The sequence below is a fragment of the Lotus japonicus genome, chromosome 3 (genome assembly GCF_012489685.1).
Source record: "Lotus japonicus ecotype B-129 chromosome 3, LjGifu_v1.2".
NCBI lineage: Eukaryota > Viridiplantae > Streptophyta > Magnoliopsida > Fabales > Fabaceae > Lotus > Lotus japonicus.
The window spans coordinates 24,317,341-24,333,595 of record NC_080043.1 but is presented as its reverse complement, the minus strand read 5'-3'; the positions used below and the strand labels follow the sequence as shown (position 1 = coordinate 24,333,595).

The 16,255-nt window shown below is 36.9% G+C and overlaps 1 protein-coding gene across 1 annotated transcript; it reads left to right on the top strand.

The window, feature by feature from the left end:
* The first annotated feature begins 8,948 nt into the window (after positions 1-8,948).
* LOC130742510 (cytochrome P450 94C1-like) lies at positions 8,949-11,141 on the top strand. Its single transcript, XM_057594606.1, has one exon. It carries the CDS (start codon positions 9,097-9,099, stop codon positions 10,603-10,605), a length of 1,509 nt encoding a protein of 502 aa, XP_057450589.1. The 5' UTR covers positions 8,949-9,096; the 3' UTR covers positions 10,606-11,141.
* The last annotated feature ends 5,114 nt before the right edge of the window (positions 11,142-16,255 follow it).

Sequence of the window (16,255 nt, the reverse complement as noted above, 5' to 3'; positions counted from 1 at the left end):
AACTACCAATTCAGGTTCGGTTCGGTTCGAACCATAGTATATCGGTTCGGTTCGGTTCGAACCATCTATAAATATGCATATTTTACCGAACTGGTTAACCAAAATTTGTAACCGGTTCGGTTCGGTTCGAACCATACTATATCGGTTCGGTTCGGTTCTCTCGAACCAAAATTTTGGTTCAGGTTCGGTTCGGTTCGGTTCAAGCAAAGAACCGAACCATGAACAGTCCTACCTACTGCTGCCCCACGAATCCAGAAAACAAAGACAAACAGCAGCACAAAATGAGAACCAATCACCATCGCGGAAGAAACACCCTGATCAATCAACTGCATGCAGCGCCGGCGGCGGAGAGAGACCGAAGAGGGGGGCAGCAATGCTTGGTTTGAAGAAGGAAGAAAATAACGTGAAATGAAGAAATTAAAGGAAACTCTAGGATAAAAAATTGGAATTTTTAAATTTGTGCAAGGTTATTTTTGTTCGAAATTTATTTCCTCTCCCAATTCCCCCACTTTTGGAGGGATCAAAAAATTGAGGTTGGAGAGATTTTGCTCCCCTCCATTTCCATCTCCTCCCCTCCTAAAGTTTGAACCAAACAAAATCAAATTTTAAAAATCTCTCCCCTCCCCTCCCCTCCCCTCCCCTCCCCTCTCCTCCAACCAAACAATGAAACTAAAGTAGAGCTAAAAATTGAATAAGTTAATAATGGTAAGCATATAAGTTACTCTCCAATGAGAATATTATGTTATTTTTTTAATTTCCATCACACACCCATCCAGAGTAAGCTCATTTGTTTAGGGATTATAATCTTAAAGTAAGCTCATTTGTTTAGGGATTATAATCTTAAGGTTGAAAATGTCATATTCAATCATTTTTAATTGATGTGTCACAATTTCAATGGATAAGATAAGGAAATGAGACACTATTTAGAAATAAATGATATTGATCAATTTGAACGATTATGATTTTTGGTAATACATATATTATTCTCATTAAGTAGTAACTTATTTTCACTTTCAAAAAAAAACTTATTTTCAGTCCTCCTACTAACGTACTTTTTTACATTATCATAATTAAAATAAGATATTAAATTGTGAAACTTATTATCATCGTGTATTGATGTTAAATTATATTTTTCATCCACATATCCCCCGTATTGATGTTAAATTATATTTTCATCCACATATCCTACTAAGCGTTATATGACCGTGTAACACCCCCTTTTTTCCCATTGTTTTATTTAAAAACGTTTATCAGAGTTTGAAAACATATCAAGGGAGTATTACACTTCTTCACGAAAACTCATTAAAATTAACACTGATTGTGTTTGAAAATTTATAAGTTCATATGCTTTCCAAAGAATGAATTATTCCTGCCAATAAAATTTCTAAACCAGCCAGATAATCCTAAGATGCATAAAATCACTTATCTAAATAGGTTTATCTTCCATGATATTCCAATAAAATTCATCATACTCAAAACTGAATTTCATAGGCACTTCAGCCATCAACAGTACGACATCGCCATAATTTAGAAAATCATTCAACAACTTCCATAAGGAGAGGTTATAAAATCCTCTCAACAGAAGTGTAAAAGTAACGTAAAATATCTACCCAGTGTTACATTACAGAGCAAGACACTTATTTTATAATAATAATAATAATAATAATAATAATAATAATAATAACAACATAAGCTAAGACTCTCCGAAGCTACTCCTCATGAGACACATCTCTACCTCCAGTACCTGAGCGATGTCGCATAGAACATCATTCCAACAGAAGGGTAAGAACTTACATTGTATAAAATATAGCATAACAAAGAGCAAGTAAACAATTCAGATCCTGCTTTATAAACTCTTCACATTGTCTTTAAAATCTGAGTGATTATAATATTTTCTCTCAAGACAGTTTCACAATTCTTATTAATGTTTCGGAAAATTATAAGCTTAAAGAAGAATAATAATTCGACTTTACCACAACAGCAAAATAATTCACCAACAAATCACCAAACACATAAAACCACTGAAAACGTGAAACTTAGTGTGTGAGACTCTAATGTATGCATGTGGTACCAATTGTTAACCTTAGCGGTATCACCGCGTCCACTCCAGACAGTTAACCACCAATGAAGTCCACTCCAGACTTCCAGAACCACGCCAGTTCTGGGACAAACCTCAGTTTTCCGATGAAAACCGACACGTTGCCTCTTGACTAAATGAAGTGTATTTCGTGCAAAAACTCATAAATTAAAACATGCAATTTGAGACCACTCCAGCCCCAAATATATAACATATTTTCTCACCAAATTCCATAACGGAAATCACACCAAAATTGCACAAAATAACACTTCAATATAATTATCAAATCATTCACTATTCCACTGACAAAATAGCAACACAAAATCATCAAATGTCTCATCAATTACTAGAACCAGTTCCAGAATCAATCACAGAAATAAGCAGAAACATAGCAAACTTGCAGATAATTCTGGTACTAAACGAGCACTCCAAAAATTATTAAAATTTTACCAAACATAGCCTTATACGTTAGCTTTCATACAAAATTGGTTTCACCCAATTTGGAATTCTGTAGAGAGAGTTATGCTCTCTACAGCACAGGCTGTTAGGGTGTCTGCGAGCAAAACAGAGTGAACTTGCAGATAATTCTGGTATTGAACCAGCAATCCAAAAATTATGAAAATATTACCCAATATAACCCTATGAGTTAGCTTTCATACAAAATTAGTTTCACTCAATTCGGAATTCTTTACAGAGAGTTATGCTCTCTACAACACAGGCTGCTAGGGTGTCTGCGGGCAGAAACAGAATGAACTTGCAAATGATTCTGGTATTGAACCAGCAATCGAAAAATTATGAAAATATTACCCAACATATCCCTATGAGTTAGCTTTCATACAAAATTGGTTTCACTCAATTCGGAATTCTGTAGAGAGAGTTATGCTCTCTACAACACAGACTGTTAGGGTATCTGCGGGCAGAACAGAACAGAACCCAATTTTCCCCAGAACCTCAATTTCGCTCAAAATCAATTTTGCTCACCACATGTTAACACTCAACACAGTCTCACAGTTCTGAATTTTCAAAGAAGATGGGGGTTCCTTCATGTTAAACTCAACCTCTGTTATTCTCCAATTATACAAGGTAAATTCAAACCCTTACCTTCTATGACACCGGTACAAAGCCTCCTTGACCCTTTTCTTCTTGAAGATCAAATTCTAGGTTTTCTCCACCTTTTCTCCTCTCCTTCACCTTTCACGTGTTTCTCTGTTCTGCTGCTTCTCTAATCCTAATTTTCTGATTTCTCTCTTTTTAATTCTCTCATAACCCTTAAATAATCTTACAATGGGCCCCACTCCCAACTACTCACTTAAAACATAAAACCCTTATTTATCTATATCACATAATAACTTAATTATCTAATAAAATCACTTAATGACCTTATCATCTAATTAAATCACATAATCATATAATCCTCTAATTAAATCACATAAATTATCAAATTACCATATAGAATAATAATAATTAAAATAAAATAATAAATAACCTAATAACGAAAAGTGGGGTGTTACAGACCGTGCAATAATGGATTCATCAACAATAAATCATCCTGTACAACATTAACACAAGTAACCTTCGTGCATCGCGCGACTTTATTTCCAGTTCGTGTACTCAGTTTTGACCACCTAGAGCTGGTTTTGCGTCTCCTTTGGACCTCTTTTCCCGAATTTAAATATTAATTTAATTTAATTTTAAATTATATTGTTATAAATATTAATTAAATATTTTTTATTGGAGCATTGATTTAAATTTAAATTTAAATTTAAAAAATAAATAATATAAATATATGTGGTCTGGTGGATCCGAGTAATAATAAAATAAGTAAATAATGGTTGTATTAATTTAATCGTAATTTTTTCAACGAAATCAATAATTTAGAACCCGTGCATCGCACGGGTATAATCACTAGTATAATTCACAAGAAAAAATTTACAGTTTCACACGTCCCAAGTTTCGATTATTTTTTACTTCTAAATTTCAGAAGTATAATTTTTTTGCTAATGATAGTTCATGTTTTGAAAGTTTAATTCATGGAAAAGAAAAAATGACAGTTTTAGAATTTCAACTTCTGGAAAAAATAAAATTCAAAACTTGAAATCTCAAATATCTGTAAATGTAAGGTGTGAATAAAATATGTAACTAATGTTTTTAATGTAAGGGTATTTATGAATTAATAAATAAAAAAATACATTAGGTGTGTAAAATATAATTTTAAGGTGATAATTTGGAGACCATAGTGACAGTCCATCTTGATAGAAGATCTATTAAAAACTTGGGCTAAAGAGTATTATACCCTCCCATTTTTAATGGTACCGAAGCGATGCCTACAAATTAATCTCCTCAACTAATTTATATATATTTTTGCAATAGATCAGTTTCGCGAACATATCATGTGAGATGTAATTTTTAATATAGATCACTCGTGTATGGTTTACATTCCTAATTTAATGTTTTCATCTCTTTTAATAAAATCTTTCCTCACTTGATGTCTCATGTGGACCTCATCCGATCCCTTATGAAATAATTGATTTTGTTGTTTTTTTTTATCAGGATATTCACAGCTGATATTAATGATGATTGGTGACTAATCCTTTCATTGGGGTAGATGAAACTGAGGATATATAAACAAAACCAAAACTACTGGTTTGGATCTTCCAAATAGCCTTGTTTTTCATTCTTACAAGATCAACCGGCATGGATACTCGTTATTCATGCATCTAAAAGAAATTGTTTATTAATTTGAGACATATAGTAGTGGGTAATCAACTAAACAATGTTACCTTACTGTTTAATTAAGAGGGTCATGAGTTACGTCACTTGCATCGTTGTAGTTGTGAAGATCTGCATCAGAAAAGTCATTTTGCATACATATCATATTGTAGGCGAGGGCAAGTCATATTGAAGTAGAAAAATTGCGTGGTGTGTGTATTTGAGCATGACGTATGGATCATCGTTATCATATACAAATATACTCATCATAGTCATCGAAACTCGTCATAATATCTATGAACTCAATTTAAATGTTAAAAAATATTCGTGTACCACCACCTTTTCAAGACATCCAAATACCTATAATTATGATGCACTAACGTGCGGGTGTAAAAAAAATTACAAAACTATCCAATTAGAATTTATTATTTGTCATCTCATAAGCAATTTTAAATTTAAAATGGAAAATGCAAAAGATATAATAATTTTTTTTGAAAAGTCAAAAGATATAATAATTGAATGTATGTGTAAACTTTTTACACGTTCGGTGAATGTAAAAAAATAGTGTACTTTTGTTGGTTTTAATTTTTGAATTCTCTTTACTTTTACCATTTTTTTGTTATTTTTTATTTTATTCATTATCACCTAATCTTAAAATTCAGACCAAGGAGCATTATTTTATCATTTGGCACCCTAATTCTTCAATTCAAAACTTACAAAAGACCAAACCTTTCTATACATCCCTAAATTAAAATAGCATATATGAAATAAGAACTCAACGTCCCTGTTCATCTCTACTTACATTTGTGCGCGCATGATTAATTTATTTTTTGTAAGCACTCGAATAAAATTACATAATAATTAATTTACATAAATTAATAAGGGGGTAATATCTTTTCTGTCAACCACTTAAGTCGATCAAGACATATCAAGCTTAATCTGCAAGCTAGCCAAGATCGTGTGTGGATAGAGATGGGGACTTCACCTTTGTGGTTTTCTCGGCGCCCTCAACTTGATGGCGTTCTGATCCTGCAGGTTGGGCTGGCTGCATGTGGTGGTATCTTGGATTGATGCTGGTTTCTTTGGATACTTTGAATTGGACAAATCAAATCAGATTCCAAGTCCAAATTGCTTGCTAATTGCTATTTTACATGATCTTACTTCTTGCTTAAACAACAAGTGGAGCTTCTAAGTTGCGTGGTACTAATAAGGTATTAGTCTAGTGGTAGATAAGTTAGATTCTTGTAAGTATGAAATCATAAAATTGAACTTTGAAAAGTCATTTATTGAGATGAACTATCATCATATCCCAAACAAAACAAAAAACAAGTTGCAAGGTGATAACGTATGTGACTCAAAAAATGTTGCATCACTCTAGATATATGTTTAAGTCACTTTCACACTTTCAAGGGGAAAAATAGTGTGTTTTTTCCTTAACGAGTAAGCGAAATAAGCTCACGCAGTGTTGTGATTTGTTGCGAGCAGCCAAAATAAGAGCTGAAGAATGCCGACACGAGTTTCAATCACCACTTGGTGACAACATGGACACAAGAGCCTGGTTTGGAAAAAAATAAAGAGGAAAAAAAATAGGATAATAATAAATGTAATATAGGTAATTAGCTAATGTAATTTAAAATAGTTTTTTTTAAGAATGATACAATGGAGTGAAAACACCTCCAAACTACCGGGTAGGGTGCCTATGACATGCTTGGGAGGTCAGCAGAGGTTCACTCATTGAAAGAAGCGTAAAGGGATCACCTAAGGAGAGTTGTCCATCAACTAGGATTTTACGTAGGGGATTCGAACTCTCAACCTATGGAGAGGTGAGAGTTAAACATAAACTTATGGTCTGTTGTGCCAACTCAATAACGCATTTCAAATGGTTGCGGTGTATTAAGCTTATTTGTTGAAGTGTGATAGAGCCTGATAAGATTGTGATGTATAAACTACTTGAAAATATTTAATCCATAGCTACGACCACCATCCTCCCCCACCATCATCACTTCGGCCTCCTTCGTATGAGCCACCCTATTTCTCCACGAATCTCGATACTTTTCTCTGAAACACTTCTCTCTATTCTCCTTCTCTTCTACGAGTTCCTCTTCTCTGCTCCATCGCAATCTGCAAATTTTCCCAAATCAGAGATCTAGGTTGAGAAGCTTGAACCTATTTGTAAGGTTTGAACCTTTTCGTAAAGCTTGAAACCCCGAATCAAAAAGTTTGAACCTCTCCCTCCATTAACATAAATGGGCGGCTATGGAAGCTTCGGTTGTACCATGGTGAAAGCTCTTTCCCTTTTCTTTGCATGTTCCGGGGTTTAATTTAATGTCCATTGGCTTTGCTGGAGTGTGGAAGATGGGTTTTTCCCGTAACCTTGGCAGTATGAATATATCAAATGCTTTCCTGGTTGAGCTCCTTGCGGTGCAGCATGCAATGGACTTTGTTATTAGCTTGTCCCTTCCTCACGTGATCATTGAGTGCGATGCTCTAGAGGTAGTGAATTTATTGAATAGCAGGGACTTTTCTTCACACCAGTATGGGCAAATTGCTCATTCCATTATGCAGCTGGCATCAGTGCATGGGTCGACTACTATCTGCCATGCTCCTAAAGACTTGAATGGCTTGGCTGATTATCTCGCGAAGGTGGGGTTATCCCTACCGTTTGGATCTCATACGTTTGATTCTCCCTTTGGCGAGTGTCATTCGCTTCTGCAACGGGACTTAGATCCTGATTTGTCTCCGCTCGCTGGGTTTAGACCCCTTAGTTTTTTGCTTTCTTGTTTTGGGGCTTTGCCTCCCTCTTGAAACCAAAAAAAATATTTGAAGAAAATGAAGAACGAATGAACAAGTCTAAGCTTTTACAAATATTTTAATTAATTTTTTAAGCCACAATTGTTAGTTTTTAGACGAAGTATGGATGGAAGTCCAAAACTGCAAACAACAGTAAATGAGGGACAAAATTAGAATTTTCAAAGTTCAAGAACCTCATTTCCACAATCACATTAATTCACATGCAATTGAGCCAACTAGCTACCAGGTATAAAGTCACGTGCATGGAAATGGTTCAAAGGCCAAACCAATGTGCCGTGACGTTGGCAGACAGTAGAGTGTTGTTATTTTGCGCACGCATTATTCATGCACAATTCTGTGCTCTGTCGACACTGCGTGTGTCATGTGTCATATGTCAATTTCAATTTCACACAACTTTATTTTCTGCTCTGTCTTGCCCATGTACATTAAACTAAAGAAAAATAAACCGTGAAACTGAATATGGCTAATTTTTAAAAGATTTAAGAGTTCCTAACTACCACTTTAAGGTTTTTTTTTTAATTGAAAATAGAAAGATAAATTGCACCCGCCAGAAATTGATTTCTGAACATCCTCTACATAACTCATATGTCTTCAGCTTCTACCACTTAAACTATCATACATACACATCCCACTTTAAAGTTTAAACACTCACTTTTGTGGCCACAAAGTGAAATGCTAAATTCATTTTTACTACTCTCTATCCTATGTTATTAGTCACTTTTACCTAATTCTCTAAAATTAAGAAAAGTGATTATTTTTAATAAATTTGTCAAAAAAAATTATTTACTTTCTTAAATTACCCATTAATTTCTCTCTCCAATTGAAGATTTCTTCAAAATCACACTCTTTTTCATATTAAATATGAGGGTAAGTTTGGAAAAAATATTAAATGTTTCATTGGTATTGTAAAGTGACTTATTTTTTGGGGGAAAAAAACTCTCAAAATATGACTTATAAATAGGGAAAGAGTGAGTACTATTTATTTTGTGACGGTAAAAAATATCACAAAATAATTGTCTAAAGTGATTTGACACGGTTGAGTGGTGTATGAATCGCTACTAATTAGACTTATAAATGGAGACAGAAGGAGTACTATTCATTTTGTGATGGTAAAAAATATCACAAAAATAATTGTCTAAAGTGATTTGACACGGTTGAGTGGTGTAGAGTGGTGTATGAATCGCTACTAATTATTTTAAGGTGTAATGTTTGTTTTCACACTCACTTTCTTATACCCAATCATTATGGTTTTAAACAATCCGCCAACATTACCACCACGTCTTGGACACTCTTTCTCTGCTTCTATCACATGTACTATTTGTCTATAATATTGCGTTTTCCCTCTTCTACACCATCTACCGATCATTTTCCAAAAGCAAATCATCCCATTATATATACGCCTGGTATTCCAAAGCTCGGACAGATAGTGCACCCATCCTCAACTCCCACTTCCTTCTTCCCCTTTACTCTCTTACATTACATTTGAAACATCAACCAACATGGGTTCTGAAGCTCCACTATCATGTTCACAATCCATGCCAACCACCACGGCCTTCTTGTTTTTCTCCTTCACCATCGTCTTCTCTGCATTCTCCTTCCTCATCTTCATCTCCAGGATCAAGCCATGGTGTAACTGCGACACCTGCACCACCTTCATGACTGCGATTTGGTCTTCCAAGTTCACCAACCTTTGCGACTGGTACACTCACCTCCTCCGTGACTCACCCACCGGAACCATCCACGTGCACGTGCTCAACAACACCATCACGTGCAACCCCCACAACGTGGAGCACATGCTAAAGACCAACTTCCACAACTACCCCAAGGGAAAACCCTTCTCTGCCATCCTCGGCGACCTCCTCGGCCGCGGAATATTCAATGTTGATGGTCACGAATGGAGCTTCCAGCGTAAAATGGCCAGCCTCGAGCTCGGAAGTGTGGCAATTCGCTCCCACGCGCTGGAGATAGTCAATGAGGAGATTCACACAAGGCTCGTTCCTTTCATGGTCGCCTCAATTGGAGTCGTTGACTTGCAAGACATCCTGCGACGGTTCTCCTTCGACAACATCTGCAAATTCTCATTTGGATGGGACCCACACTGTCTCCAAATGTCACTACCAGTGTCGGACCTTGCTGTCGCATTCGACACCGCCTCAAAGCTCTCAGCAGAGCGCGCCATGACATCATCGCCTGTAATATGGAAGATCAAGCGATTCCTCAATTTAGGGTCTGAAAAGAAGCTAAAGAAAGCTATCAATGTGGTGAATGAGCTAGCGAAAGACATGATCAACAACCGAAGAGAAATGGGGTTCTCCACGCGAAGAGACCTTCTCTCGAGGTTCATGGGTTCGGTCAATGACGACGACAAGTATCTCAGAGACATTGTTGTAAGTTTCCTCTTAGCAGGCCGTGACACGGTGGCCTCAGGGTTGACATGTTTCTTCTGGTTACTATCAAATCACCCCAAGGTGGAAGCTTTGATTCGAGAGGAGGTGGATCGTGTTATGATTCCGAAACAAAACTCGGTTCAGGGGTTCGCTAGCTTTGAACAGCTTCGTGAAATGCAATATCTAAATGCGGCGATTTACGAAAGCATGAGGTTGTACCCTCCAGTTCAATTTGACTCAAAATTCGCACATGAGGATGATGTGTTACCGGATGGGACATTTGTACGGAAGGGAACGAGGGTCACGTACCATCCTTATGCTATGGGTCGAATGGAGCGGGTATGGGGCCTCGATTGCCTTGAGTTCAGGCCCGAGAGATGGTTAAAGGATGGTGTGTTTGTGCCAGAGAATCCGTTTAAGTACCCAGTTTTTCAAGCTGGTGTTAGGGTGTGTTTGGGAAAAGAGTTGGCTTTGGTGGAAATGAAGGCGGTTGTGGCTGCCTTGGTTGGAAGGTTTGATATTCGGGTAGTGGGGTTGCATTCGGAGCCACAGTTTGCCCCGGGACTTACTGCCACATTGCGGGGTGGGTTACCAGTTCAAGTTTCTGAAAGATGTAGTTGATGTTGTTGTAATAAACAGTTTATAGCTTAGTTCATGTTAAGCAAGTTATTCCATATATGAGTACACTGTAACACTCTTAGACCCAAAAAACAAAGTACTATATATAACACTAGGATTCTCTGATTTTAAAATTTTAGATCATGTAAATAATCTCGCAGTAGAATTGGACGTCTTTTTCTTCTACTTGGCTACTAGTTTTGGACAAAGTACGGAAACATGCAAGTGCTTTTATGATTATATCAGTACAATCTGAATTCTTGAATTACCGAGTTTAGTTCTTTGTCTCTTGTGTCACATGATCGCATCTATCAGTTTCCTCCTGTAACCAAAGCCTGCAAACTTGGAAATTGAAGTTTTCAAATATGTAATTAGGATGTTGAAGTTACTATATATATGACACTATCATTTGACCTCTGTACAGGTGGACAAGGCATCCTCTGATCTGAAGAATACCAATGTTAGACTTAATTAAAGAATCTCAAGAATACAAATTTTAGACTTAATTAAAGACAGTGACCTAGGTTACTTAACTGCAACTTTTTCAATCTTAGATTTCCACCAATTTTCTGGGTGCATATATTTCCTGTTGAACCTTTTATGATTTTTGGTTTTCCTCGGGCTTCGATCCAGTCGAAATTTCTGTATTGATATCGTTTTGTTGATTATAATTTGGAGAATTACAGCCTATCTGTACCTGTAAGGCTTCTTTCTTTTCAAAAAATGTGCCAAGCACTTCTTATTTCTTGTGGATTTCAAGCCATGTTCATATTCTAGTCCTGCGTTGTGTTCCTGATCTTGTTTACTTAATATGGGAAATTTGTGTGTTTATGATTCAAAAAACATCAAATTTTATTTGCTGACTTTAAGCTGCATCTTATGTTAAAAGTTAGGCTAGCTTGTGGTTTCTTAATGCAAGATTGAAAGAATTCATCACAGATTCCTGTTATGGCAATGCAGCCTTTGCTGCAGAAATTAATCACATTATGTTCCCTTGCTAGTATTAGTTTCTGAAATGCAAAGCTCATTATCTTTTTTTCTTTGTCATGCATATCAATGACTCAATGTATCCTAACAATTAACGCAGTCTGACTCAGACAGTATTGAAGCCATGACTCAAAAGATAATGAGCTTAGATTTGGTGTGAGGAAACAATGTTCCCACAAGAAAAAAGATGGCTCAATTGCTTCTTGTAGCATAGAGGGTGGTTTGTAAGTTTTGGGTTGAATGTGGTAGAAAAGTTGGATAAGGTGTGATGTGAGGAAACAATATTCCTACAAGGAAAAAGATGGGTCAATTTGCTTCTAGTAGGTTTACTTGTTGCAAAGAAGGCTTGCAATCAGGGCCGGTCCTGACATTTTGGAGGCCCTGGGCAAATAATGAAAATGGACCTTTAATAATTTTTTTTAAGAAACATTATCTATTTAAATTATTTAGCAAAGTAGGGTAGTTTTTGGAGAAAAGGCAACGGATGTGTGCCCCAGTCAAAAAACCGTGGCCAAAAGTCTAAAAAGGCAACGGTTTCTAAGCTGTTGCATAAATACTTTAGGCCACACTTTAGGAAGCAACTCAAGACAAAGCTGGAGAATCAGGCTATAAGGTGCATCTTCTTCGGGTTTGATCAGCAGAGGAAAAGGCAACGGTTTTTAAACTGTTGCATAAACACTTTAGGCCACACTTTAGAAACCGTAGCATTTGAGAATTTTTTTTGAGGCCCCTTCTTTTTTGGAGGCCCTGGGCTGTGGGCCTGCTTGCACAGGCCCAGGGCCGGCCCTGCTTGCAATGTACAAATTGGACTAAATCTCTCTATTCTCTTCTTATCACTTTGCAAAAATGAAAACATTGTCTTTCTATTTGTTTGAGTACCAAGGAACCTTTCATAAAGTTGTTTGTGGCTTCCATAATTAACTTCATCAAGTAAATCAACATCCTTGGATCTTATGAGAGCTTTATGTACATTTAACAACCATCCATCATGGAAAAAAAAAACTACTTACACCACCAATCAACTGATATACTAGCATATTACTAAGAGCAAAGATTAAGTTATGTGGAAAATTGACATAGCAGCAACTTGAGAGCACAGATTAAAAAAAACAAAAAGTTACAGCAAATTGACATAGCAAAGACTAAGCTCAGGTTCTGACAAAATTGACATAGCAACAAACTGAGAAGCTTCCATAGAAAATTGTCAAATGGGTTACCTGTGACTGTGACCTTGCTGCTTCTCAAGCGGTGCGGTAGTGATGGCGCCGTTGTGAATTGATCTGTGGAGTGCATGGTCCCGCGACTCAACTACGAGGATGAGGATGAGGAATGAGGGAGAGAGCGGAGGAGAGGGATTGAGGGAGGATTAGCCCCCTTCGTACGGAGGCATTGCGACGGTGGCCGGACTCCGAGTACGGCGCGGTACGACAGAGGAAATCTGAATGGTGATGTCGGATGTGGGAGAGGTTGAGACGGCGTCGTTTTTTTCTTTATTAGGTTAATTATTTTGGACCGCAAGATTAATCTAATGGCTGAAAACAGTTCCACAGCTCGCAGCTAATTTCAGTTGCTAATTATTAGATAGCTATTTCACTGCTAAAGATGTTTGCTTCGCAGCTAATTGATCCCTAGACCTCCCTTTACCCAACATATATGTTTCTCAGTTCCTATTACTTGAGTTATCCTACGGATACTAGCTAGCTCATTCGTAGTTATTTTGAAAGCTATTTTACTGATTTAATGCCAATTTCGCAGCTAATTTCCTACAAATAGCACACATAATGTTCTCATTCCTAGTTATTTTGACAGCTATTTCGCTGATTACGAAGCCAACTTCACGCATCATTTTCTATTTATATTCTTTTCGCTTATATTTCACTCATTTTCATCTCTGCAGCTAAATAGAACATAAAGTTGAAGCGTCTGCGACAATGGAAGAGGAATAGCAACGTAGGAAGAGGGTGAAGGTTATAGGGGAAAAAACTAAAGGGAAAGACAAAACATCATTGGAGTGATGAGGTGTTGTTGCAAGATGAAACTCGGTGGCAATATGTGTTGTGGCTATTGCCCAAGTACATAGCAGATAAGGAATTGAGTGTAGCGATTTTTGTATGGTAGCTAATTTGGAGAAGAGTTTGTCAGAAGGGGAGAAACAAGGGGGACAAGGTTCCAAGGATGGAGGTGATTAGAAAAATGCCCAAGTGTCAAGGAAATACAAAAAGATCATTAGAGAATCACAACCAGCGTCATTGTCAGAAGTTTGCTTGCATGGAGGATAGCGAGATGGAGGATGGTGTGGGAATGAAACTTTATTCTTACTCAACCTCGTCGATAACCATGAAAATCTTATCTTTGAAGTGTCTAGGGCTTGGGAACCTTCATGTAGTTCAAGCTCTGTAGAGCTCATAAAACACCAAGTTTTCTAGGTTGCCTTCTTGATGGAGATTGGGAGAAAGGATCATGAGTTGTACCGGTTTAGAGGTCTTGAGGGTTTGAACAACTTAATCTTTGTCAATTGTGGAGGTAGTAGTAGGAATTGAAGTGGTAGTTTGGCGTGTTTATGGGGGGTTGGCATTTATGGCACTTTGTTGTCTTCTTCCTTAAACCATATGGATATGGTGTTTTCTATGGATGATGGGGCCAAGCAGTTTAGTGTGGAAGGTGTCTATGGGTATCCAAAACAACATAGGAAGCGCCTTACCTGCGACCTTATTGTTCAACTTTCTATATCTTCTTCGACTGCAGAGTGACTTGTATTTGGTAACTTAAATCTAGTGGTGTCAGTTGCTGAAAAGTGTGGGGGTGTGCCTCCTTATGACGATTCAATGCAGTAATTTAAGGATGTTCTCCATGGTTGTGGCATCCATGACTTGGGCGGGTAGCATGTTTACTTGGTGTAACCGTCAAGAAGGAACTAGTGCTTTTATTATGGCTCGCTTGGATAGGTTCTTGGCCATGATAGACTGTGAGTCTTTGTTAGAGCAAACTATAGTTTCTCATATCTCCAAGTTTAGTTTTGATCATATAATTATTCTTCTTGATCTAGAGCTGAGATTGCATAGAAACCAAAAGGAAGGAGGGTGCAGAGGTTTGATGAGTGTTGGCTCTGGGATGAGGATTGTGATGAGGTTCTTCGTAGTTTATGTGGACATACATGTGATGGTCCTTATGATAAGGTTAACTCTTGCCCGTTGGAGTGATCTAGGTGGGCTAAGCTGCGATTTGGTGATGTTTCGAAGGGGTGATAGCAGATGTTATGGCTCAGATCTACTCAAATTTGTTTTATTCTTCCTTTCCTGCAAATGTTGTGGATACATGTAGTGTGGTGAGAGTTAGAGTGACGGAGGAGATGAAGGAGGTATTTGAGGCTGATTTTACTTGGCATGAGGTTTAGGTAGCATTGAAACATATGACACCCTCTGATACGCTAGTCCGGATGGACTACCAACTTTATTTTATCAAAGGTATTGGTTGGTTTCTTTGTCTCATCCCCAAGGTGAAGAAGTCAGTCCATACTGGTGAACTTAGCCCTACTTCTCTTTGTAATGTCTTCTATAAGATTACTACAAAGACTTGCGAATAAGATTAAGTTTGTGCTACCTCAGATTGTCATGTCATTTCAGCGTGCTATCGTTCCTGTTACACTGATAACGAACAATGCACTCATTGTCTTTGCTACTCTTCATTTAAAGCGTAAGAGGACAACATGTAAGCATGGAGTAATGGGTTTAAAGCTAGAATGAGGGTTCTTGCAAACGGTCTTGTATTTTATGGGTTTTCCTGTGAGGACGATTGACTTGATTATGAGTTGTGTTTCGTCTCCTACCTTCTTTGTATTACTAAATGGTTGCCCTTGGGAGGTGTTTATGCATTTATAGGCTTGAGGCAGAGAAATCCTCTTTCTCATAATTTATTTATTTGTGTGTTAAAGTTTTTTTCAGGCTAATTAAGCAAGCACAGGCAAGGAAGACTATCCACAATGCTAGGATTACTAGGCTAGCACGTGAGATTTCCCATCTTTTCTTTGTTGATAATAATGTCATGTTCTTTAGAGATATTATGCAGGAAGCGAATGCAATACACTACATCCCGGTGGAATATTAGCAAATTTCAGGTCAACTCATTAATTTGAATAAGTATGAGCTCTTTTTTGGTCGAAATGTTCCAGAAGATATGAAACATACCCTTTTCAGGGTCGATTGTAGATTAAAGAAGTGGAGAGTCACTCTAAATATCTTAGGCTACCAACTTTTTTGGGAAGATCGAAGCAACAAGTTTAATTACTTAATAAATTTGTTAATCGATATGATAAGTTATATAATGTATGACCAAACACCTGTTAATATTAGAATTTTACCAAATCTTATTCTATCAGGTTTAATACTATCATACCTTATACAACCAGGCTTGATACTACGCAACATATAAAAATACCCTTTTACTTTTATCTACTAAACAAGAGATATAAATTCACTTAGTCGCTTTTTGACACATTTAATGAATCATTGCATTAAAGTCAAACAATACATTTTTTATAGGCAGTCAAACAATACATATATGTTCTCAATAAGTTAGATATAAAATAAAGGGGAGAATGAGTTTTGTCATCTAGAGACGGTGTTTTATTATTTTTTAATAAACAAATGTTAGTTGTTAATTGTTAGTA

Bases quoted from the DNA above. Each gene is read 5' to 3' on its own strand.
- LOC130742510 (XM_057594606.1), top strand. From the start codon at position 9,097: ATGGGTTCTGAAGCTCCACTATCATGTTCACAATCCATGCCAACCACC.